The sequence below is a fragment of the Trichomycterus rosablanca genome, chromosome 1 (genome assembly GCF_030014385.1).
Source record: "Trichomycterus rosablanca isolate fTriRos1 chromosome 1, fTriRos1.hap1, whole genome shotgun sequence".
NCBI classification, from domain to species: Eukaryota; Metazoa; Chordata; class Actinopteri; order Siluriformes; family Trichomycteridae; genus Trichomycterus; species Trichomycterus rosablanca.
Window position 1 is genome coordinate 78842403 of NC_085988.1, and position 26319 is coordinate 78868721.

At 40.7% G+C, this 26319-nt stretch overlaps 1 protein-coding gene across 2 annotated transcripts in view; it reads right to left on the bottom strand.

Annotated features, from left to right (window-relative positions):
- The window catches only part of tbc1d22a (TBC1 domain family, member 22a), a 259440-nt gene that overhangs the window by 224111 nt on the left and 9010 nt on the right, over nt 1–26319 (bottom strand). For both annotated transcript variants that reach the window (XM_062996460.1, XM_062996461.1), the window contains exons 3-4: nt 24899–25311; nt 22969–23148 (exon numbers count right to left, since the gene is read on the bottom strand). In XM_062996460.1, the coding sequence (XP_062852530.1) occupies nt 22969–23148; nt 24899–25311 (593 nt within the window). The remainder of the gene's footprint in view (nt 1–22968; nt 23149–24898; nt 25312–26319) is intronic.

A 26319-nucleotide genomic window follows, 5' to 3' on the forward strand; every position in this document is an offset into this window, starting at 1 on the left:
ACCAGCACAACACACACTAACACACCACCACCATGTCAGTGTCAATGCAGTGCTGAGAATGATCCACCACCTAAATAATACCTACTCTGTAGTAGTACTGTGGGGGTCCTGACCATTGAAGAACAGCATGTTAAAAATGTTAACAATGTTAAAAGAAAGCAGGTTAAAAAGCATGTGAATAAACAGATGAACTACAGTCAGTAATTGTAGAACTACAAAGTGCTTCTTTATGGTAAGTGGAGCTGATAAAATGGACAGTGAGTGTAGAAACAAGAAGGTGGTTTTAATGTTATGACCGCCCAGCCCTAGGAAATGCACTGAACACTGAGTGTGAGAGTACACTTGGATCAGACAGGTGAGCGGCGTGGTTGTAAAGAAGTGATGTGACACCGGCTGTGTTTAATGGTGGAGGCTGGCTGGCAGAACTTTATGGGAAAAGCACTTAATTCATTAAACACAGAAGCACTCATGACTGCCTCTCATCAGCTTGTACCTTTGAGCCCTCATTGGCGCTGTCAGCCACAGAAATTAGCCAATGAATCTTCTGCCCTGGCGCTTAATTAAACTATCTGTTATATTTCCTCTACGCGGCATTAATCTCGCAGCGGGTGAGAATGGAGTGTGTGCTCGGACTCAGACCGGTAGATTCATCCTCAACGTGTCGGTGTCGACCCCAGGAGACAACGACCTCGAAAGTGGCCTTACCTGTCTTGCCGGATGGACGCGGCCAGAAAGCATCTGGATGGGGAACAAACACATCTGTCCGGTACCTCTGCACAGCGCACACTGCTGGGAATCAGCGGCAGGTAGAATTATGTGCCAGCTACAACCCTTCAACACGCGTCGTGTCATTTCTCTCTCCACGGAGGTGTGACATGAGCCGGCGAGCGTCCAAGTACCCGTGTGTCTGCTGGAAATCGAAGATCGTCGACCGTCTAATGTTTACTTATTTATTTATTGCTGATAAGATTTTAACGTCATATTTTACACTTCAATTCATGACATGACAGGTAGTTACTCATTACACAAGAATCATCAGTTCACAAGTTTAATGTCAAACACAGTCCTGGACAATTTAGTGTCTCCAATTCACCTCACTTGCACGTCTTTGGAGTGTGGGAGGAAACCGGAGCTCCTGGAGGGAACCCACGCTGACACGGGGAGAACGTGCAAACTTCACACAGAAAGGACCCAGACCACTCCACCTAGGAATCGAATCCAGGACCTTCTTGCTGTGAAGTGACAGTGCTACCCACCGAGCAACATAGCCGCCTCGACCGCCTGGTTCAATCTGTAGCTTTCAGGGTTGCCAAAATCAAGATGCATCACAATTGACAATTAAAGGAAAACACTAAACATCATGTTGTAGGTCATCACAAAATGATTACAGGTGCATTCCAGTACAGTAGACCCTTGACTTACGAACCGTTTACCATACGAACATTTTGGGTTACGAGCGTTTTTTGTTTTTTTTACTTAACGTACAAACAAATTTCGGATTACGAACAAAAACTCGCGAAACACGTGACATCACAAACAAGTTCACTCCAACCATTTCTCTCTCTCTCTCTCTCTCTCTCTCTCTCTCTCTCTCTCTCTCTCTCTCTCTCTCTCTCTCTCTCTCTCTCTCTCTCTCTCTCTCTCTCTCTCTCTCTCTATATATATATATATATATATATATATATATATATATATATATATATATATATATATATATATATATATATATATATATATATATATATATATATATATATATATAGTGAGCGAACATTCGGACAGCGGACGATGTTTTTCCGGTGTTTTCTTTATATTTTGTAAAATACAATATTAAAACGTCTCCAAAGAAGGTGCAGAGGAAGCTTAGTGGTGAGAACAAATCTATTACTATTCAATGTTGTATAATTACTCTTTCCAGTAGGTGTCACTGTGTATCAGACAGAGGGGACAGTGAGTGAGAGAGAAGAGAGTACTATTGAAATAAAGAAAGAAATAATAGAGAAATATGAGAGTTATTGTTGTTTCTGGTAGATACATTTTATAAAAAAAAAAAGAAGGAAATGTATTATGGTGTATATGGTAAAGCACACGTACTGTACTGAAATGTGATGTGTGTTTAATGTACAGTACTACTGTGTATTGTTGTTTATTATTGTTTATTACAGTATTGTCTATTCTATAATTTAAGATTAAAGGAAAATATACTTGTATTTATAACAAGAAAGAGCATTTAAGACATTAGAGATGTTAGGTAAGGGGGTGGTTTGGGAGGTCTGGCACGGATTAATTCTATTTACATTATTTCTTATGGGAAAAATAGGTTTAACTAACAAACATTTTGACTTAAGAACAGCCCTTCGGAACCAATTAAATTGGTAAGTCAAGGGTCCACTGTATTTCAAACTGTGTAGGGAGTCTTGAGTAACCGTTCATCACTACACAGGAAGTGGACAGTAAAATTTTCCCATCAGTCATTGCATGTCTTGCAAAAGGTTAAGGCAGCTGGTGCTGACAGCTGACTAATGTTTCATTAATCTTTGCTGAAACCTACCAGTGATGTGAAAGTAACCAGTAAACGTCCAGAAATGCTGCAAAATCTTTCACATGACTAATCACAAGCAATGCAACACAGTGTAAACAAGATACAAACCTGTTGCATGTCCATTGTGATTAGGTGGCACGGTGGTCTAGCGGGTTTGAATCTCAGCTCTGCTACCGGCAGGCTGGGCGCCTACATGAACAACGATTTGGCTCATTCATAGGGAGAGTGCCGGAGGGGATTCCTCATAACTAATGCAAATACGACCTCTGCTGGCTGATGGATGGTGCCTGCACAAAAGGGTGCGTCTCTTAGCACGCAAAGCTGATCTGCATATGAACTCGCCTCGTGCAGGTGAAAAGGTGCAGTCGGCTACTGCACACGTGTCCGAGGAGTGTAAGTCACGGTCGATCAGAGTGGAGGTCAGCATCAGTAGAGAGGAAGCATAATGCAATTGGGTAATTAGACATGACTAGATTGGGAGGACAATTGGGGAATAAAATGCAAAGAAAAAATCCAATTATTATATACATGGCTGTGCTTCATTAGATTGCTAGTTAGTTTAGATAAAGAAGGAACGGTCAAAGATCACTGTCAACACAACGCTCTGACGATCATGTGATGACACTGCAGGGCGATCCGAATGAAGGGACTTAACCAACATCACATAATTAGTGTGTGGGGATCACAGGGGGCACTGCGTAAAGACCCTGTGGAATGGAATCCAGCTTAAGTCTCTGGAAATATGGAGCACACTTTTTTCAAAGATGGTGATGAAGATGGAGAATGGTGTCTATTATATTCATCATTTACATTATAACGGCTTTATCCTGGTCAGGCAGCTGTAGCTTAGTGGTTAAGTTACTGGTACTGTAATCAGAAGGTTGCTGGTTCAAGCCCCACCACTGCCAGGTTGCTGCTGTTGGGCCCTTGAGCAAGGCCCTCAACACATAATTACTCAGACTGTATACTGTCCCAGTGCTGTAAGTCACTTTGGATAAAGGCGTCTGCTAAATGCAGAAAATGTCAAATATAAATGGTCAGGGTCATGGCGAGTCTGGTTCAACCGGGAAACACATCCAGAAATATCCTGGACAGGGTGCAAATCCATTGCAAGGCTTAGACAACCTTTACCACAAAGACATAGCCAATCCCATCTCTGTAGAGGACTGACTGACAGTAACTACTGAGAGTTAAACCCAGATCTCAGCAATGACTGGCTAGCACAGGGGTCATCAAACTACGGCCCGCGGGCCGCATACTTGCTTTAATTTGACCGGCCCTTTTAACCACAGCAGCAATACATGTTGACTGGCCGCTGTTCATCTTCGAACTCACAGTATTATAACGGGGAAAAAAATAACAGAGGAAACAAAAAATGGCCACATGGAGTCTCAGTAGATTACACGGCAGCGATCCAACGGGTGGCGCTCCAAGCATGAGAGGAGTGATTGGCGCATCAAGAGAGAGATGAGTGACCGCAGCCACTGAACTGTGTTGCGAAGCAGTTAAGTGGGATTTCGTTATGAAAATCCTCGTGTCCTGTGTTAATTTCATTAAAGCTAATGCTCTTAACTACAGGCAGTTTCAGGAATTCTTGTCTGAGCTGAAGATGTGCTTTACTGAGATCCGCTGGCTGAGTCGGGGCGAGTTTTGAAATGTTTTAACGACCTGCTCCCGGAGATCAACGCATTTATGCATCCAAAATCAAAACTCAAGCACATTGTTTAATTTTTATGCTTCTCTTTCCATTGTGAGCTCCCCGATCTCAATAAAACATGCACTCAAAGTAACTACCGTTTTCGGGAGCATCTGCATCTGTGAGCAGACTTTTTCGAAGTTGAAACACCTTAAATCTCCAACCGGATGCAGTCAGACTGCTAAATTGCTCCACCCCTCATGTACTGTCTATTCACCAGTTACCTTAAACACCTGTGACCTGGTGCTGCCTTTTTCTGCTGATATAGTTCGAATCGTGCACTTTAGATCCACATAAAGCTGCTGTAGTTCCTGTGCAATACTTGAATGTAAATGTAAATATTTAAAATTCCTATCTTAGTTATTTCTTCTAGTCTTTTTAAGTCCTAAGTTTTATTTTTACTTAACTTGGTTTTCTTGCTATTTATATTTTATATATTATTCTGTTTAAGACCTGAGTAAGTGCATTTCGTTCTAATCATGTACATGGTTTTGAATGACAATAAAGCTGAGTTTGAGTCGGAGTCAGATCCAGACTCACTGATCAACATTTATTAGCTATTATGACTGGCAGTAACAAATATGGAACCTGACGCTTACTCTCGTCAGGCAAAAGTAGGCTCACAGTTCACACTGATTCTTTTACGGAAACACTGTATGAGGAAGGATAATGGAAATTATTAAAATAAATAACATTTCTGCCTTATCATTATGAACTACAATTATACAAAGCACAGACAATACATCCAGTATACATAGTAAATAGCTTTTTTGGGTGTGTTTACTATTTCACCTGCAGTCCGGCCCCCTGAAACACTGAAGAACAGTAATCTGGCCCTTTGGTTAAAAAGTTTGAGGACCCCTGGGCTAGCATGATAGACCACTGCTCTGTGGTGTAATGTGTTTAACTGAGGTAAGGATCTGGTAACCGTGAAGGCCATGAAATCTCATTTAAATCATTTCGAACCATTCTGTGAATGTTGTGAGGGCTGTGTCATCCTAAAAGAAACCAATTAAAAGAAATCACGATGTTTCATAAACATTTCATCATATTTACTTTGTTTGGATCTACAGCGACCATTCCCTTTAAAGGGACGAGTGTTCCCAAACAATTACCATCCTCGCTCCTCCATCTTTTTTCAGTAGAATTGCCAAGAGTTGTAGAATCTCAGCCAAGAAGCTCTGCAGCTGTTCTGGCGGCTTGTGAGATTCCACAGAAATAAAACAGCTGGTAGTTTGTGCTTAATGGAGAAGTCCAGCGAGTGGAAATGCTGAGAGAAAATGAAAGCCTGGTGCTAATGGGAGGAAAAGTCATTACACGTGCTTTGAAATCTGAACAAATGAAATGCTAAGTGTGTGTGATTATAATAGTCTGGATGCACCGCTTGAAGGAACGTTTCGCTGGCCGAAAGCCTTTTATATTTTACCTCTATGTAAGAGCTGGTGTGCTTTGATGTGCAGGTCCATTCAGTGTTTTGATTTTTAATGAGTGAGACTTACTTGTCCACTACAGACAAACATATCTCTGTATTTACTGAGTCTCCCGATCAAGAATTAAAGGTCTAGCACATTCTTATGATGGGCAGTTGTAGCCTAGTGGTTATATACTGGGCTAGTATTCAGAAGATTGTTGATTTAAGCCCCACCACTGCCAGGTTGCCACTGTTGGGCCCTTAAGCAAGGCCCTTAAACCTCAATTGCTTAGATTGTCTACTGTGGGCGCTTTGAATCAAAAGTGTCTAAATGCTGAAAATGTAAATGTAAACTGGATCAAAATCAATAGACAGATCTATCAAGTTGTTAATTTCTTCTTAATTTTTCGGCTGATCCAGTATTAAGGGTCATTACAGCAGATCACTCTGGTCGGCTTACCTCCCACTGACTAGGCTGTTCAGTTACCCACCATCCTCAGTACTCACTGTATAGACACCTGACCGACCGACAGCACTAATAAGACTAACCTCAGGTTTACGGCTGCACCACCTGGGTGCCGTCTTTTGGCTGCTCCCGTAAGGGGTCTGCAAAGCGGGTCAATCGTCCTTGCTTATTGATAGTTTCAGACAGACCGCTCAAATAAAAATTTTAAATAAAAAACACTTTGAAGCCAGGATCAGGAGGCACCGGCAGCACCAGCAGGTGTAAGAAAGAAAAAGAAAAAAAGGATGTAAAAGACCCCCCTCTCTCTCTCACACTCACACACACACACACACACACACACACACACACACACACACACACACACACACACACAGTGAGAACGGAATGTTGTCAGTCAAAAGCACTGTAGTGCAGCAGTGATTGGACTGGAAATGAAAGAGTTGGCAGGTGAGAGGCGTGCTCTCGTCACACACTAGTGAAAACCTGCAGAGAGGTGAAGGGACTAAACAAGAGGAAATTTATTCAGGAGGCAGAAACACCTCAATAATCAAAAACGTCGTCCCACTCTCATGTACTGCCAGGGGAACATGAGACATTTTGGGAGAGAGTTTGCAGTAGGGTGGATGAGGTATGAGATCGATGCTATTCGAGTAGAAGTAGCTTTAGTTTATACAAAATCTAATGAAAATCTACTAGAAATCTGCTGTAAAAAACCTGCTAAAAATCTGCTAAAAGAAAAAAAAACCTGCTACAAATCTATTTAAAATCTACTAAAAAATTGAAATAATTCTGTTTAAAATCTACTAAAATTCTACTAATAACCTGCTAAAAAATCTACTAAAAGTCTGTTTAAAATATATTTTAAAAACTGCTAAAAATCTGTTTAAAATATATAAAAAAAATCTACCAAAAATCTACAAAAAATCTGTTTAAAATTTATTTTAAAAACTGCTAAAAATCTGTTGAAAATATATAAAAAAATCTACCAAAAATCTGTTAAAAATCTATTTAAAATATATTAAAAATCAACAAAAAATCTGCTAAAAAACCTGCTAAAAATCTGTTTACAATCTATTAAAAAACTGCTAAAAATCTATTTAAAATATATTAAAAATCTACTAATAACCTGCTAAAAATCTGTTTCAAATATATTAAAAATCAACAAAAAAATCTACTAATAACCTGCTAAAAATCTGTTTCAAATATATTAAAAATCTACTAATAACCTGCTAAAAATCTGTTTAAAATATATAAAAAAATCTACTAATAACCTGCTAAAAATCTGTTTAAAATATATAAAAAAATCTACTAATAACCTGCTAAAAATCTGTTTCAAATATATTAAAAATCTACTAATAACCTGCTAAAAATCTGTTTAAAATATATAAAAAAAAATCTACTAATAACCTGCTAAAAATCTGTTTAAAATATATAAAAAAATCTACTAATAACCTGCTAAAAATCTGTTTCAAATGTATTAAAAATCTACTAATAACCTGCTAAAAATCTGTTTCAATATATATTAAAAATCTACTAATAACCTGCTAAAAATCTGTTTCAAATATATTTAAAAAACCGCTAAAATAGGCCACGACTGGACTTGCTGAAAAATGACAATAACAATTAACCACAGCATAAATGACCACTAATCAAACTATGATTTATATTTTAACAAAATACATAAGAAGTAAGAAAACAAAAAAGTGGCTGTTTGTCCAGACTACAGCCTAATATAAAAGCACAAAAAATCCAAAGTGACCTACAATTGGGACCGACAAAGTGTTAGCAAGTGAGGGTTCAGGGCCCAGCTCAGGAGTTCAACAGTGGCTGAATGAGCTCAGTGCTATTCGAGTAAAAGTAGTTTTAGTTTGTACAAAATCTGCTGAAAACCTGCTGAAATCTGCTGGTCTTAACAGTTAAAAATAAAAAGAAAGAAGAAATGGGGAACATCACAATGAATAAAAATGAAAGTGTATTTCCTGACAAAAATTTGCTTTCATGCCTCCAACTACATCAGACTTGGCACATTTTTTTACACCAGACGCCCTTCCTGACACAACCCTCCTAATTATACCCGGGCTTGAAACCAGCACTGAGAGTGCACTTCCCAATGGCTGGGCTGTTTGCCAACACAGCCAATCAGGTCTGTGTAGACACCTGACCGGCAGACAGCACCTCTGAGATCCAAACCACGGATCTCAGCAGTAGGATCCCAGCTTCTTTATTCTGATGGTAGAGCGCTTTCAAAAATGTAGCCACCGATACTTTTTACTATGTGTAAACAAGTTTCTCATCTATAAACTACAGCTAAATTTGAGAATTGTGCCCCCCGAGGGAGACAGATGTTACACGATTGCAATCAGTATTAATGAAGAGCTGCGAGACGTTCATTTGAAGCGCTTCATGTCCGGCCTGATGCCAGCGTCTGGAGCAGTAAAAACGACCCTAAACTGTGTGAGCTGGTTAAAAGTGCAGTTAAGTCCAATAAAGGTCGAGGTGACATTTGGCGCACTCGCAAACTAATAGGAGTCTTGTAAAAAGCTACTTTTCTGTATCAGCTGATGCTGCTGGAGAGGATGAAATATAGTCCAGGTGGCTGGGGAGCATCCAGTAGGACCCCGTCAGTTCCTCCTGCTGTCAGCCTAACTGCACTGCTGCCTTTAATTGATTGCGTTATGAATTCGGCTACTTTCTTTTACCCCGTTTGCCTCATTACCCCGGAGGAAACTCTGAGGAAACTTTCCCTGCGAACAGGAGACGCCGGTGAGCGATGCACAATGAGAGCACCGTGATGGAATTTCTGGCGAGCTTCTGAGCCGTTTCTTGAGAAGCTTAAATACTTATAGGCTGTTAGTCCGAGGATATAAGGAATCCAATCTGTCTGGCATTAAACTAATCTCATACACTCATACGCCCACCGTTTGAGACATTTAATAAAGAAGTTTCTCATCTACGAGTCCATGATTACAGTTTATAATGAATATTCCTCGCACAGGAGATTGTCAGACATGAAGATTTTTATTAAAGATGTGAGAGGTTCGACGTCTGTAAAAGGCTTTTATAAGATTCTATAAGATTAGCTTCAAATGAAAATAACATCTGAGCTTAGCACAGCTACTGTTTCAAAAGAAGGTGCTCTCTGCCTTTGGTGTTTTACAAAGTGATTAAAAAAATCCACCAAGACAGAGTACCATGTACTAAAGCCACTGTATGTAGTGGCCTATTGTGAGCTTGTGTGGTGCAATGATAAAAGCCATGGTGCTGGAGATACGGGGGTTCGAATTTCAGAATGGGCTCACAAATACAAAAGGCACATAGTGTTACATGAACCTATCCATTTGGGGGGTTGGGGCATATCAGTGCACCCTTAGTGCCGGCCCCAAACCCTGAAAAATTGGAGGGGTGTGTGGAAGTGTGTAGGGGGAGGAAGGAGGAAGAGTCACAGAGGCGATTGTGACCTCTGCTGCCCGGTCGAGTCGCCTGCACGGGGGGCGGCTGATCACAGATGTGATACTGAACTCTGTGAGACCATGATCCTAGCAGGTTACAAGAAGCAATCAGCAGCTGTGCATGTCTGAGGGGGAACGTGACAGCCTCTGCCTTCCTTGATCAGGGGTGAGGGTGGAGGCAGCGACAAGAGAGAGACTCCAATTGGTCACCACCAACCAACCAGCTTGATGATTCCTATGTTAACAAAAGTGACAGTACGTTCAACAGGTAATGGAAACAAAAGCAAAGAACACTGCTGTTTGTTTTTTGACATACATTTATTCTTGCAACTTGACAGGGGTGGGGCTTGAACCAGCGACCTTTTGATTACTAGTCCTTTACAATAACCACTAAGCTACCAGGTCACTATAGCATTACTACAACATTAGCATTAGTACAGGAACATACTGGTGATACTGGAATGTAGGGGTGGGCGATATGGCCTTTAAATAATATCACGATATTTTGGGATATTTTTGAAATAACGATCTTCACTAGCGATTTATAAGAACACTTTTTAAAAAGTTTATTTTAAAAACACTTTTGTTTTGCAGACAGTCAGGAAATCTCAGGTACAAATGTTACTAAATGTACATTAAATTAAGCATCACTTCCAGTAGGGCTGGGCAATATGGCTAAAAAAACTCAGATCTCGATATGCTTTTGAGAAGTGGCGATATACAATACGATACGATATAATGTAAAGTTAAAGTACAATGGCAGGCCACCGCCCGTATTTTACCTTATATTGTTTATAAGTTCTCTTAAAAACACAAAACATTGTAGTTCTGATCAATTCTGACTAATTACAGTGTTTATATTTTGTATTATTACAGGCTGTATTTGTATTCATATTGACAATATTTATATTAAACAAACCAGCAGAATCTCACATGCTGTTTATTTTACTTCAAATAAATGAGCATCGAAAAAAATCCAGAATTATACAGCAACCAATGAAAAGAGAGCCTGAAATTCCGCCCAGAATCTGAATTCGAAGCTCTGATTGGTTTATACATCTGAATCTCTTGAACCGGAGTTGTTTTGCCCACAGAGTGAGCAACACGAATTAATCTTTACCACAGATATAAGCACAGTTTTCTGATTTGATTCCAATGAATAATTCGTCTGAAAAGAGTCGTTTCTGACTCATTGACTCAGTGATTCAGTTTCCATGCTCATACACGAAGGAAAGTTTTAAATGTTCTCAGATGGTAACCTGTGTATTTTATGTTCGTTCACTGACAGTTTTTGGCCTCATCATTCTCCTACTCACGCAGTGACCGACACTCCTCGTACTCACGTGGGTGCTTTTGCTTTAGGTGCTGAAATAAAGTTGATGTGTTGCCACCTTTTGTCATTACAGTATTTTTGCAAGTTTTGTCCAACCTTCTGTATCTGAAAAACTTCCACACTAGTGATGTAGCTCGGCTTTTAGGGACTAGTTCGGCCTCCGTGCTAACTCAGGTACTACTCTGTCCATTATTTCACTGTTACGCGCTTGAGAGCGAGTGACGTGCGTTTGCTAACAATATCGCGATATGGCACCGAAGGCCATAAAGATCACGTGGCAAGCAGCACTGATTTTTAGGGTCACCTCTAGTCAAAACCAGTCATGTCCAGATCAATAGGTTTCTCATGGACAGTATTCATACGGAATAATTTGTTGCAATCCCGCTACATTATATGCAGTCCCATTACAACAAAAACGGCTCTGGTTCCAGTTTGGAATAGTATAAGGTACATATAGACAGAATGTTGTGAGAGAATGAAAAGAAAATATCAGGAGAGTCCCTATGCTGGCAGATGTGGTGCCTGCAGGAAAATGCCACAAAAACCTCCGGCTTACAGATCCTTTATTACGATTAATCCCATTAAGATGCTGTGGAAAGACCCTAAACAGGCAGTTCATGACAACAAACTCTCGGATATAGTTAAACAAATTAAACAATTCTGCAAAGAGATTCCTCCACAGTGATGTAAAAAACTCATCGCAAATGATTTGGGGGGCAATTACTTATTTTCACATAAATGATTGAGGTTTTTGATTAATCTTTACGTTAAATTAATAAAATTATAATTTATAAGTTGAATTTTGTGTTTGCTTGTGTGTCTTCAGCTTAGATTAAAATCTGTTATACAATCTGTCATTTTAAAGTGACAAATTAGCAAATTAGTAGAGGGGCAAATACTTTTTTACAATTCTGTGCATCAGAGTGGATCAGACACAGCAGCGCTGCTGGAGTTTTTAAATACCGTGTCCACTCACTGTCCACTCTATTAGACACTCCTACCTAGTTGGTCCACCTTGTAGATGTAAAATCAGAGACGATCGCTCATCAATTGCTGCTGTTTGAGTTGGTCATCTTCTAGACCTTCATCAGTGGTCACAGGACGCTGCCCACGGGGCACTGTTGGCTGGATATTTTTGGTTGGTGGACTATTCTCAGTCCAGCAGTGACAGTGAGGTGTTTATGAACTCCATCAGCATTGTTGTGTCTGATCCAGTCATACCAGCACAACACACACTAACACACCACCACCATGTCAGTGTCACTGCAGTGCTGAGAATGACCCACCACCCAAATAATACCTGCTCTGTAGCGGTCCTGGGAGAGCCCTGACCATTGAAGAACAAGGTCAGTCAGTAATTGTAGAACTGCAAAGTGCTTCTATATGGTAAGTTTCACACCATGAGGGCCTGACCTTACATATGCTCTTTTGACTAAATGGGCACAAATTCCCACACCACACACTAAAATATTGTGTGTGAAGGCTGTTATGGATGCAGAAAGTGGGAATACTTTACATTTATATTTAAGGGTTATTGAATAGGACGTGTGACCACATATAAAAAACATACAGACAGAATATTGTGAGAGTCTCGGGACGGGCGGTTGTGGTGCCAAAAAAAATGCCAAAAAAACTCCGGCTTACAGAACCCACTGCTGCATCAGGATGTTTTTCATCATCCTGTCTATTAAGAGTGAAACTGTCAGCATGAGAAGCCTAAAACACATGAAGCTGCAGTGTCACAGGATCACCACCGGTGCACATAAACCAGGGACCCGAGCGAACAGGGCTTTCCGAGAAGAGAGAAGGAAAAAGCCAGAGAAAACGACGACAGTTAGTCGCAGAAGACGATGGGTTCAAAACCCCCGGTGCAGGACGGCACATCTCTATGGCAACAACAGCCACAGCCACGGCGTAATTGCTTCATGTGATTCTGTATCTCGCTCTGTGAAAGGGAAAAGGGCTGAAAGCTGACCTTCCAACTGGACCTGACTGTGAATGCTGAGGGGAACGAATAAGAAAAAACTTCACCGCCACTGCATGAGACACTCATTAAAAGAAGAACAGAGAAAACGCAGGAAAAAAGACCTGCCTGCTGCTAGAACGGGTCAAAATCATCAGAAACGCAAGAACTGGGGAAAAAAAAAAAACAGCAGTCGCTCGCATCGGAGTAGGGTCACACGCAAAAAAAAAAAAAAAGCTCCATGATCTGAAAGGCCAGATGTTACCGGACATGCTGATATTTCATCTTCGTATCTTCATTTAATACTGTTAGAGATCTTTGTAGAAGGGATGGAAATTTACTTTGGCTGTGAACGTGTGATGTGTTTCCTTTATGAACAACATTTAGCTACTAAATCAACCAGTTAAGCAAATTCAATTAACATGGGGTTTAATTTTACTAACCACACGCAGCATGATTACTGTCAGGCCTGATCAATCAAAACATCACTCAGATAAAACATCACTGTCAATGTGCAGCAGGTTAAAAGGTCTCAAAAACAGTACGATGACACGTTCTACAAAGATTCAAATAAAGAAATCTATCAGGAAAAGGTGAGAAAGCCATTGCTAAGCCTTGGGTACTCCACTGAACCACAGTGACAGCCAATATACATGAATTGAGAAAATATTTCACCAAGGATGCATTAACGATTAGGGATGTAACGATGCACCACAAGACAGTTAAAAATCGGTGCACATGTGCCACGATTTGAATCAGTTATTCATTTAAGATGAATCGATATTCACTTTAAACAGCAGAGGGCACTGGTGCTATTCACCTCGCCTGGTTGACGGCACTTCACAAAGTTGCCAGGTAAGGTATTTTCCAGCCAAATTTATTTATGTGAGGATACTTTCTTTATTGGTATTATTCATTTATTCATATAATGTTGGATTTGTTTTAAAATTAAGCATTATTTGGCATTTGTACCTACCTCAGAAATAAAGGGGCATTAATTATTTATATAAATAAAAGATGATAACAAATACAGTATTTTATTTTCTGTCTTTAAGAGACATAATAAAAGGAAACTTTGTCATCATTTGTCTTCAACTTCAAAATCGTATCGTGAACCCAGTATCATGAATCGCATCGTATCACATCGTGGGTAGAGTGTATCGTTACATCCCTAGTGATGAACCTTCCCAATATTTCACCAAGGATGCATCAACAACTCATCCACGGTGTCACAAAAGAACCCAGACAAACATCTAAACAACTGCAGGCCCCACTTGCCTCAGTTAAAGTCAATGTACACAATCCCATAATAAGAAAGATACTGGGCAAAAAAGCAATTTATAGGAGATCAGCGCTGACCAAAAATAACACAAATATTGGTCTTACATTTGCCAAAAACATCTAGATGATTCCAAGACCTTTGGGATAATATTTTGTGGACTGATTAGGTGGAATTTCTGAAAGACACGGCTGTTGTTACATTTGGAGTGAATCTAACACCACGTTCCACCACAGGAACATCATTTCTACAGTTAAACATGGTGGTGATAAGATAAGATATCCTTTATTTGTCATATATACATATGCAGATGTACATATACTCCCTGAACCCTGAAGGAGAATGTCTATCAGTCAGTTGTGACCTAAAGTTGGAGTGAAGCTTGTGAGTAGGTTATGCAACATTAATCTGAAGCACACAAGCAAGTCCACCTCTGAATGGCTGAAAAGCAACAAAATTAAGGTTAAGTGGTTTAAGTGGAGTCCCACTGAGGTTCTGTGGAAATACCCTAATCAGGCGGTTCATGCTCAAAAACCTTCTGATCTAGTGAAATTAAAACAATTCTGCAAAGAAGAGTGGGTGATGAGTCCTCCGCAGAGATGTAAAAGACTCATTGCAAATTATGACAAAGGTTTGACTGCAGTTAGATTTAGGGGGGCACATTACTTTTTTCACATGGGTGAATAAATATTTATCTTCAATAAAAGCTATTATCATTTAAAAGTTGCATTTAGTCATTACTTGAGTGTCTATCTTATTTAAAAATTAGTACGGAAATCTGACACATTTAAATGTGACAAATAAGCAAAACAGAAAATACTTTTTCACAGCTCTGTACATCGCACATGTATTAACCAATGTATTTATCTTCAGGAAGGGCCTCATCATGGTCACAGTCCAGGTAGTTCACATCACTTGAAATACAAATTGAAAAAGTGACTGAGCTCACATATGCTCTTTTGACTAAATGGGCACAAATTCCCACAGCACACTCCAAAGTCTAGTGTAATCACCACATGACAGTCGGGACATAAAACCGGACTTAAACTCATGCACACACTGACACCTGATATTTTCATTTAGTATTATAATAATCATATGTATATATTGTTTATAATCTATACTACTGCTATACCTGCTATCAAATCTACATATAATTTTTTGACATTTTCATTTAATACATTAATAATCTTCTTTACCAGAATGTATATGGACAATGCATATATTTGTATATGTTGTTTATAAGAATATAAGTATACTATGCTGCTATTATTTTTTAAGGTGTATTCCATGCCATATTTATATGCATTTATTTGCATATCGTATATTGAATATATGCACACTGTACATTTGTATTACTTATTTTTTCTTTACTTTTTGTTCAGCTATTGGAGGCCAATACTGTAATTTCCTTCGGGATTAATAAATATCTATCTATTAATCTATTTATTTATCTATCTAAAGCTTTTCCATATTAGAAAGTGGTTTTATGGATGCAGAAAATGGGGATGCTTCATATTTATGCCGATGGTTATTGAATAGAATGTTTTTGCCCATACTGTGGGACAGTGGAAGCCTAGTGGGTGGAGCTTTGTGCTATCAGTCAGAAGATTGTTGGTTTAAATCCAGGGTATGCTATGCAGCCACTGTTGGGCTCTTGAGCAAGGCCCTAAATCCAATGTCTGACCCTGTGCTCTGACCCCAGCTTCCAAACAAGCCAGTATATGCTGAAAAAGAATTTCATTGTACCGTAAACGTGTACATATAAACAGTATAGGACAAATAAAGGTGTTCTTTGTCCTCTTCTTCATATAGTATTATTCTCTGTTAGATGCTTAGTTCCCTGCTGTTCTCTCCCTCCTGCTCTAGTGCCTGTACTCCACAACAGAGGACAATGTCTCCCCCTAAAGGGTAAATCCGAAACCTGACAGCGTGTACGAGGGACGAGGGAGGCCGGCGCGGGAGAGAGGGAGGTGATGATCAGTGTGCTGCTCACTTGCAGCCTCCGTGTCACACAGGACATCGACCTCTGTGAAAGGACAACAGGCTGATTTATCTCTGTCAATACCTCCCGCCACCCCCGACACACACACACACACACACACACACACACACGCACACACGCACACACGCACACACGCACACACACACACACACACACACACACACGCACACACGCGGTAATTATGTAAACCGGAACTAAGTTCATTTTTCATTCTGGCACCCCACCACTGCCTCGTCAGTTTGGTTATCTAATAAGGTAACAACAACCAAATTAAGACGAGACCCCGGTGACTGGGAGGAAGGATAAAACAAGAACTGGCAGCTGTAAAATCGATATCATGCCAACCCTGAAGAACATCCAATCTCCTCTCATCAGCCTCACTGATTGCTCCACAGGGCTGGAATGATGGATGCTACGAATATGAGCGTCGCTCTTGCAACATGACAATATACCGACTGACATTATAAAAGCGTCTACCGGTAGGGATGTTTCTACACTGTGAGTCAAAAAAAAAAAAAAAGGACCTCTGTACCTTTGCCCATAATTTTCAAAATTGTATCACTGTTCCAGTGCTGGATCATAATGAATAATTAAAAATGACTGACCAAGTCCAGCTTACAGATCCACAGATCCGAGTCCAAATCCACAGATCTTATGCAGCAATGTTTTAAGTCCTTCTTTTCCTGGTTTTCTCTGAAAATTTAGCAGGTAATCTAGGGCTGCCACTAATGACTATTTTTCTATCGATTAATATATAGACTATTTTATCGATTAATCAATTAATCTACATCAGGGGGGTCAAACTCATTTTCACCGAGGGCCACATCAGCATTATTGTGGCCCTCAAAGGGCCGATTGTAACGTATCCTGCTGTGATTGCTGTCTGTTGTTTTTCTTGGAGGCCGAATTCTGCATTTATATTGTCCTCCTTTACCACAGACACGGCCTCATAACACAAGAGACGCACCGGTTTCTCTTCCTGAAGCACAAACTTGTTTTCATTTTCATTAAATTTCCTCCTTCTGCTTAATTTTCTTACTTATCTTCTTGTACATTTTGGGATTATGTGTAAATATTTCTTAACATCATCTACTGGCGGGATGTGTCACTTTGCAGGTCACAAAATCAGCATGCGTTTTGAGAGATGCGGTTAATGTAGGATGCCCTCACTAAGAGTTTATCCCCCTTGCTCAGCTAGACAGACAGACAGACAGACAGACAGACAGACAGACAGACAGACAGACAGACAGCTCTCTTTAGAATACAGTCGGTTTATTTGCTCCCCAGCTGTGTGATACACTGAGTGCACCAGAATGAAGTAAAAATACAAACAATAAAAACAATAAAGAACTTAATACAGTAAAAGCACACAGCTGTAGTCAAGTGTTACATCTGGTACAATATGAGATTTAACCAAACATAAAAAATAGCGCTAAGGAGTTAAACTTTTGTGTAAAGATACTAATTGCTATAGTAACGGTAACAATTGTATTTAATTACGGTAAATTTGTAACTAAAACGCTGTGATATACTCACTAAACATTTACTAACAACTGAGAATATAAACGCCACTACTTACAGACGATGCTTTGGTATTATACTGCAAGATAATTATTTATATTTATTATTATTGTTTACATTACTACCCGCGTTCTTTTGCCGTAAAAGTCACATGGCTTCTCAGCGAAGGTCAAAGTTAGTTGCCATGACTACGATGTCACCGGTTGCCGTTTAAAGGTGCAGGAGTCTCATTAAATTATAAGCGTGTCTCTGTAACTACTCGAACCATCACAACAATCGTACAGTCGTTTAAGCTCTCGCGGGCCACATAAATTGACGTGGCGGGCCGGATCTGGCCCGCGGGCCGTGAGTTTGACACCCCTGACCTACATGATTAATTTTCCTACAAAAAAATGTCATTCAGAATCTCATTTAAGCTTCTTTTATTTTAACAACAAACTTTATGACATAACCATATGGCACCACACAAAATGTAAACAGGGTTTATGTCCATATTATCAAATTCTCAAGTTCTCCATATTAAACAAAGTGCAGCATGTGTTTATGGTATTCTGTACACAAAGCAAAGTGCTTTAACTTATAGCAGAAATAAAATAGTTAGAGGTGAACATGTCTCATTAAGTCCAACATGCAGTAAAGACAGAATGAGCCCAGATTCAGCGATGTAAACAAAGTGGTAGGTAAGAACCACATGAGAAGCTTTTTGCGCTTTGAGCACTGCAGCAACCGCAAAAATCGCAGCAGTCTAACTGAACTCGCTAAAAAATACGGTATTCCAAGATCTCCACGATTAAGAAGCTTAATGAAACAATATAGAAGTAAAAATGCGCCCTAACTGAACTCGCTAAGAAATACGGTATTTTAGGATCTCCGTGATTAAGAAGTTTAATGAAACAATATAGACATGAAACATGGCGCTAGTGCTGCTGTGGTACCATCAAAGCTTTGCACAGTGTACAAACCACATTTTTGTTTTGTGCCAGTTTTAAGTATTCCCAAACCTTTGATGATTTGAGTCTTGGAAAACTTTTAGCTTTTCTTTGAAAGCTCTACAATCGGCCTCTGACTGCTGCAGACGGCATTTTTTAAGACTGTGCTTAATGCGTATTCCTGCCTTATGCTTGGTGTATCTCAATGAAACCAGACTAGCAGTGACCCTGACCAGGATAAAGCGGTTGATTGGGAAAAAAAAAATAGTTCTTTTGGTCATACAGAAAATGTGCTTACAACGCTAGCTACGATGGCACAGTGGCTCAGTGGGTAGCACTGTCGCCTTACAGCAAGAAGGTCTTTGGTTCGATTTCCAGGTGGAGCAGTCTGGGTTCTTTTCTATGTGGAGTTTGCATCTCCTCCCTGTGTCAATGTGGGTTTTTTCTAGAAGCTCCAGTTTCATCCTCCTTGGGGTGCAATGCAGTAACACACCCCGGACAACATGCCAATCCATCACGGAGCTTCCAGCAATCCGACGTAGACATTGTGTCTGTGTAGCTGGGATGCAAAAACTGCTGGGATTTGAACCCGAATCCCAGCAGTGGTGGGCCAGTGCAATAGACTGCTGCTCAATCCAAGCACCAGAGGTATGATAAAAATAAAAATAAAACATTACAAATGAAAGGTTTTGCTTCTCGTTTCACAGCAAACAAACTCCTCTAATGTAAGTGTAGCAAGAAATGAATCATTTAAAATACTGTTCAGTACAGAAGAAGTACAGAAGTACAGAAAGACACAGCTCTAGCTTTTCCACTGACACTCAGGAACCCTGCCTTTACACCTGAAACTGCATTTATTATCAAACTGCCCAAAAGCTTTTATCCACAACAAACTGACAGCTACCACAGGGGGCCGGACCAACAAAGCCGGAGTCCTTGAAACTTTTATGAAGTGACATAGTTTTGATGTCGGATGAAACTTGTATAATTGAACATTAATCTGTACAGAGATGTGGAGGTATAGATGGACACAAAGAACTGTGTGTGTGTGTGTGTGTGTGTGTGTGTGTGTGTGTGTGTGTGTGTGTGTGTGTGTGTGTGTGTGTGTGTGTAGAAATGCTTGACTTTTTTACTGTCCAATAATCCAATGGGAAAAAAATCTAAAGTCTAAAGTCCTAAATTCCTATAAAATTACATAATTTTTTTATTAATTCTATTTCATTTTCACAGTTTACCACCACTTATCCTGGTCAAGGTTGCAGTACGTCCGATCCTTACAGACTCTATAAACACAATGCAGTTTGTTTGTTTGTTTATCAGGATTTTAAAGTCATGTTTTACACTTTGGTTACATTCATGACAGGAACGGTAGTTACTCATTACACAAGATTCATCAGTTCATGAGGTTATATCAAACACAGTCATGGACAATTTTGTGTCTCCAATTCACCTCACTTGCATGTCTTTGGACTGTAAGAGGAAGCCGGAACACCGGAAGTAACCCAACACGGACGCGACGAGAACATGCAAACTCAGAAAGGACCCGGACCGTCCCACCTAAGGATTTCTGTGAGGCAACAATGCTACTCACCGAGCCACCGTGCCGCCCTACTCTTGATGACATCATTAACATGTGCCACTGATCTACAACTCATCCACAACAGCCATTCAGAAATTAAAACACACTGATCTACTTCAACTTTTAGCATTTAAAAAAAAAATCATCTACTACTGCCACATCTAAAAACACTGTTTAAATACAATAAAAATCGCTTTATAAATTATAAATCACTCACCTGAGATAAACAAAAACAGCAGTTTTGTATAAGTGTGATGTTGTAGGTTCTGTATTTATTCCTTTAGAATATTTGTTTCACAGTCTGAGCATTGTTATTTAGATAGCTAGTTTAACCATGGTGCATCGAGACATGTATTATTACTGCTTAGTTGTTTGAGAGGAGAAATTACGGTCTCGGATTGGTATCGGCAGATACTCAATTTGCAGTATCGGTATCAGACATAAAAAAAGTGGTATCAAGCCTGCCCTAGACAGGACGCAATACACCATGGGGTCTGTCCTACTCCCCCTTTTCAAGCACAGCCCATCCTGTCTGTATGTAGATGCTTGACTGACCAATGGCACTGCTGAGGATTCAAAACCTAAATCCCATCAGTAGTGGGCTAGCATAATTTATTGCTTTATCCTTTGTAATATAGATTTAATTAAATAAAAAAATCACATCAATAAATAACTTTATTGTAAAGCTCTAAATTCTATAATCCAATGGCTTATTGGACAAACTCTAAAAGCCTTTACTCTGTGAGCTTGTGTGGTGTAACAGCAGAGCCGAGATTCTGAAGGTTTGAATCCAGGGCTGGGCTCACAAATACAGAAGTCGCCTGGTGTAACATGAACCCAGCCATAAAGAGGACACATATCAGTGCACCCTTAGTGCCGGTCCCAGGCCTGGATAAACAGACTGGCGAGAACCTAGCATGTTGCACCAAAAATGCCCAGACCTCACTGACTGAACTTACGGACTTTATCACAGACTGGACTGAATAATGAAAAGCTTATTCTTTTAGCTTATAACTTTTAGTTTCAATTAATTATGTGTATGTATGATTTGTGTAATTCATTCAAATTGTTCCTCAGGCCACCCAATGAGGATGGAGGTCCCTGCTGAGTCTGGTTCATGCATTCGCTCATTCATTCATTTGTTCATTCCATCACATTAAGTCTGTATTGTGTTTTACATTAGTGCATTAAATACTTTTCCAAGAGCGACTGAAAGGCCAAAGGTATATGCATTTGCACAGTTTGAGGAAACCCTTCCCTGTTGCACAAAACAAGACAAATTGAATGTGAGCAAACTCCAATAGGTTCAACCCCACCGAGCAGCTTTAAGATAAATTGTTATTTCATGGAGTATAATAAAACAACTAAAACTTTTTATGAGCTGCAACATATAGTGAAAGAGCAGCACTGACTCATGTCCTTCCTGTGAACTAGCAGTCTATTTTGGGTTAAAGTTGTAGGAGGTTTTAGGAAGGAAAGGTCAGCATTCCTCTAGCAGAGTGTTTGTAAGGAATCTAGACAAAATATGGGCCTGACATGAATACATGGTCTCGGAAATGATACTGCACCATATCTATCGATCGGAAAGTGTGAAAGCTAGAACATGTTCGCTCTGAGACACAGGAAAGCTGCTACTTTCTGTGTTATAACTGCAGCTCATAAAGCATCACAGGGAGGATCAATACGCTTTCTGTGTGGGGGCCGCTAAGCCTGGATTCCACTTGGAACATAGAATAAGGTCATTAATGACAAAACAAAAACGTAGTAAAACACACAGTGATGCCAGCAGAGAAGCTTTCTTCTGTTTGGTCTGTACAAGTGCCAGAAGCTCATAACGTAGACCATAACACAAGCAACTATTTTGAGAAGCATGAAGACTTTTCATTCAGACTCAAATCCAGCTCTTACAGTAATCTACTTCAAATATAGAAAAGACAGGCACCCAGGTGGCACAGAGGGATACTTGCCTAGATTCTGAATTCCTCGTTTCGAAACTCGGAGTTGCCACCAGTCAGCTGTGTGCCATCTAGTAGGCATTATTGGCAGTGCCTGCGGGGAGGAATGACCGGAATTTGTGGGCGAGGTCTTCGGATGCTGTGAAGACCCTGATTGGCGGATAGAGGCGCCTGTGCAGGGTTTCGTTAAGGGCTGCGCACGGGTCGGAGGAAGTGTGAGAGGCAATATACCCTCATCAACTGCCTGAATTTGTGAGTTTGAATCCAGGCAGAACCATCAACAAGGCGTGGGCGTGTATGCAAATACAGGGGGGGGGGGGGGTCTGACGTGGAGGTTAGCTTAGCTCTCCACACAGCTACACAGCTCTGTGTGGGAACAAGAAGCAGCCACAGATATATACACATACATGAACATAATGTATTTTTCCAATTATTACTCCTCCCACCCTTACTGTTTCCAACCAAAATATAACAGTGCAGAAACTTGCAGATCCCTCATGTGTGTGTGTATATATAATGAGATAAATAGAGGAGACAGAAATAGAGGACAATAACAACATGTTTAATCTTCTAATTGACAATTTTTTAACAGCAGTGCAAAAGCAACCCACCTATGTGTATCCAGGCTTGAGACTGGTACTGAGAGCGCACCTCCCAATGGCCAGGCTGTTTCAGACACCCATCAGGACATAAGCCGATATGCGTGCAACCGCCTGACTGGCTGATAATAACTCCTGGATCTCAGAGATAGTGGACAAGCTTGCTTTCCTGCTACACCGCCCGAGCGCCCGACTATAGTAATCATCACTGTGCCAAATGAAGGACATGGGAGCAACCTACCGAGGTCCGTGTTGGGTCCGGCTAGAAGCTGTCTGAACTTGTCAAGTCTGGAAGCCTCTCTCTCCGTCATGGCCAGGGTTCCTGACGTGTTCTGATCAGCCATGCGAGCCACCAGAGGGATGACCGGTCGGTGAGGGAGCGACTGCTGTCTGTGTAGTGGTCCTCGCTCGCAGCTCATCTCTGCAGCACATAAATATAACAGAGTGAAAAACCATGCTAGAGAAATTAGCATCACAGAGATGTTCAGTCTGTGGCTCTGTTCACATCAGTGTAAGCAAGATCGACCGATTTGTCCTGATTTGACCTTTGAACGTTGCTGCGTTCTAAGAAATGATGATAGAAATTTTTATACAAATGCAATACAAACATGAATCTTAAATCCGCAGGGCCCGGCGCACAAGGTAGCAGAGCTGCAGCGCAAGTAGAATCCCTACATAGCAAACCAAATTACTCAACCCCCATAAATTATAAATTAGGTTTATAGGCATTAAAAGTGGCATTTTGTGTTGAATTTGAAGAAAGCACTTGTTGTATTAGTTGCACAGGGGTCTTTTACACTAGCCCACCATGGGTTTGAATCCAGGCGGTGCTATCAGCCGAAGAGCTGTCTACACGTTTGGCTATGTCTGGGGGAGGGTGGTTAAAAGCAGTTGATATGAATGTAATGAGGAAAAAAAGCATGTGGTTTGTGTATAGCGGCATTTCTTAAAAATGTAAATCTGATATTTCATCACAGTGCCACAGTATTAAAATTGTGATTAGCATATATATAGATATAGCTGTAATAGACCACTTTTTTTTATTTAATTTAAGATTTGGGCTTGATATTTATATTACCGTTGTACATTATGCTTTTTTTTTTCAATTATATGACATTAGCAATCAATCTCAGGTATGCTGATGACATTGTAGTATTGATCACATCACCAGAAGAAGGTAAAAGACTCTTATATCTGGGACTCAATATATCTATATTGCAGAATGTGCAGGATGTGTAAAGAACGGCCATGGACATGGTGGTGATGGTCAAAATGACAAGGATCTGGAAGTCAATTAGCACCATTACCAAGTTAAAATTGATGAAAGTCAAGGTCTGGCCAGTAGCCACATATGAATGTGAAGGTGATGACTGAAGAAAGGGAAAGAAAGACACATTTAGGCTTTTAAGAACAAGTGCATCAAGAAAACTCTCATGGAAGAAGATGATGACCAATGAGTAAGTGTACAAGATGGCCAGATTCCACTGATTCCAATTAAGTTTCACAAGTTACATTATTTTAGGCGTGTAATGAGACACCCACATGACAATATTAGGACTTGTGGAAGTACTCAGATGTCAAGGAAAACCAAGAATACGCTGAACTGACATCACAACATTGATTGCGTTATCAGAGCTATTCTGCTACAGGCGACACTAGACAGAGGGCACTGTAGAAAGCTGACCCATCTGTGCAGCCAACCATCACAAAGCAATAATGGCGTAGTCACATGACATGATTTGCCAAAACATGAATCCCAAAATAATACCAAACTAATTGGAGCCATTATTATTAAACCATATAAGAAGGTGAATTGGGATAACAGGGTAGCACGGTGGCTCAGTGGGTAGCACTGTCGCCTCATAGCAAGAAGGTCCTGGGTTTGATTCCCAGGTGGGGCGGTCCGGGTCCTTTCTGTGTGGAGTTTGCATGTTCTCGCCATGTCTGCGTGGGTTTCCTCTGGGAGCTCCGGTTTCCTCCCACAGTCCAAAAAAGTGCAAGAGAGGTGAATTGGAGATACAAGATTGTCCATGACTGTTTTGAACTGTTGAATCTTGTGTAATGAGTAACTATTGTTCCTGTCATGAATGTAACCAAAGTGTAAAACATGAAGTTAAAATCCTAATAAAGTAAAATAAAAATTGGGATAACATGAAGTGACGTGGACTGACCTTTCGGGGAGCCGATAGGTGCTTCACTGTGAGACTTCACCAGCCTGCTGTCGGTGTGAGAAAGCCGCTCTAAGTTGAAAGACAGTTCTGTGGTCGTCTCCACTTCCTCCAGCCTTTCGTCGGCGTTTTCCTCCAGACGCTCGTCGTCCTCTTTCTCTTCTGCTTCAGACGGCTCATCGAGCTGTAGCTGTCGTAGCTCCTGCAGTTTGCTGTGGTTCTCGATCACCTTGTTGGCTGTTTCCATCACCACCTCGATGTTGAGGTTCTGAGCGGCCATGGCGAGAAGTTCGTCGTCATCGTCACCGACGTCCCAGGCGTCGCTGGTGATGCTTTCGAACTCCTGGAAGGTGGTGGCTTTCTTTGGCTTGCCCGGTGTACTTGTTGCAGGAGGTTTGTTTCCAGCTCTGATTAAACTAAATGACAGGATGGGGAAAAACAAACAATCTGACTAAATACAAGAAAAACATGAGAAAGTGCAGATCTGGTCAAATGCATGGGCCATTATTTAGACACAGAGCATACGGTACGCATAGAAAATCTACAGAGGAGTAAGGTGTTCCCCCAAAATAAGTGATAACTTTTAACTAGGGTGACCATATGACCCGTTTTTCCCGGACATGTCCTCTTTTTGTCCGGACGAGATTTCTAAATCACCAAAAATGTCCAGAATTTGGCTTTTCTAGTCTGCACTCACTATTCTCTGTGTGTTTGTGTTTTTGCACTGATTTCAACTTTGTTTTTGGGTGTTTTTAGGGGTTTTTGAATTTCACATTATGTCTGTCATGTTAAAAGTCTTTCCCTGGCCCAGGTGGCACAGCGGGATATTCCTCTCTGAACACCACGGTTTGAATCTCGGCTCTTGTACCAATCGACTGGGTGCCGTCTAGCGGGCACAAATGGCAGTGCCTGCAGCAGACAAAATTGGCCACCAAGTCTGCTGGGTCTGCTAAGTGGGTGAGGTCTTCAAACGCTGTGTAAGGACTCTGGTTAGCAGACTGAGGTGCCTGTGCAGAAGTGGATGAGCCTCATGTGCAAATCCACAGAAGCACAGGCAAAAAAGCAGGGGTCAAGGGACTGTGCAGGCATCGGAGGGGGCGTGAAGCAGGCAAAAAGCCTTTCCCCGATTCTGAAACATTACGAAAAATTTTCATTAGGCTCTTGTCAACACAGTGATGGTACTGCATTCTGTCAAAACCAAGCACTAGATGACACACCTTACTGTGGGGTTTCTACTGATGGGAGCAAGTAAAATAAAGTAAATTAAAGCTGATACGATTGGGCAATACATAAAAAATGGGGGGTTTACTTAAGCAATAGGACACGAGAGGGAGTGTGTTATCGCGAATAACATCACGGCTGTGATTCGGTCGCAGGCACGAGCCGAAGGCGAGAAAATAAATCAAAGAAGCCCTGAATTTCAT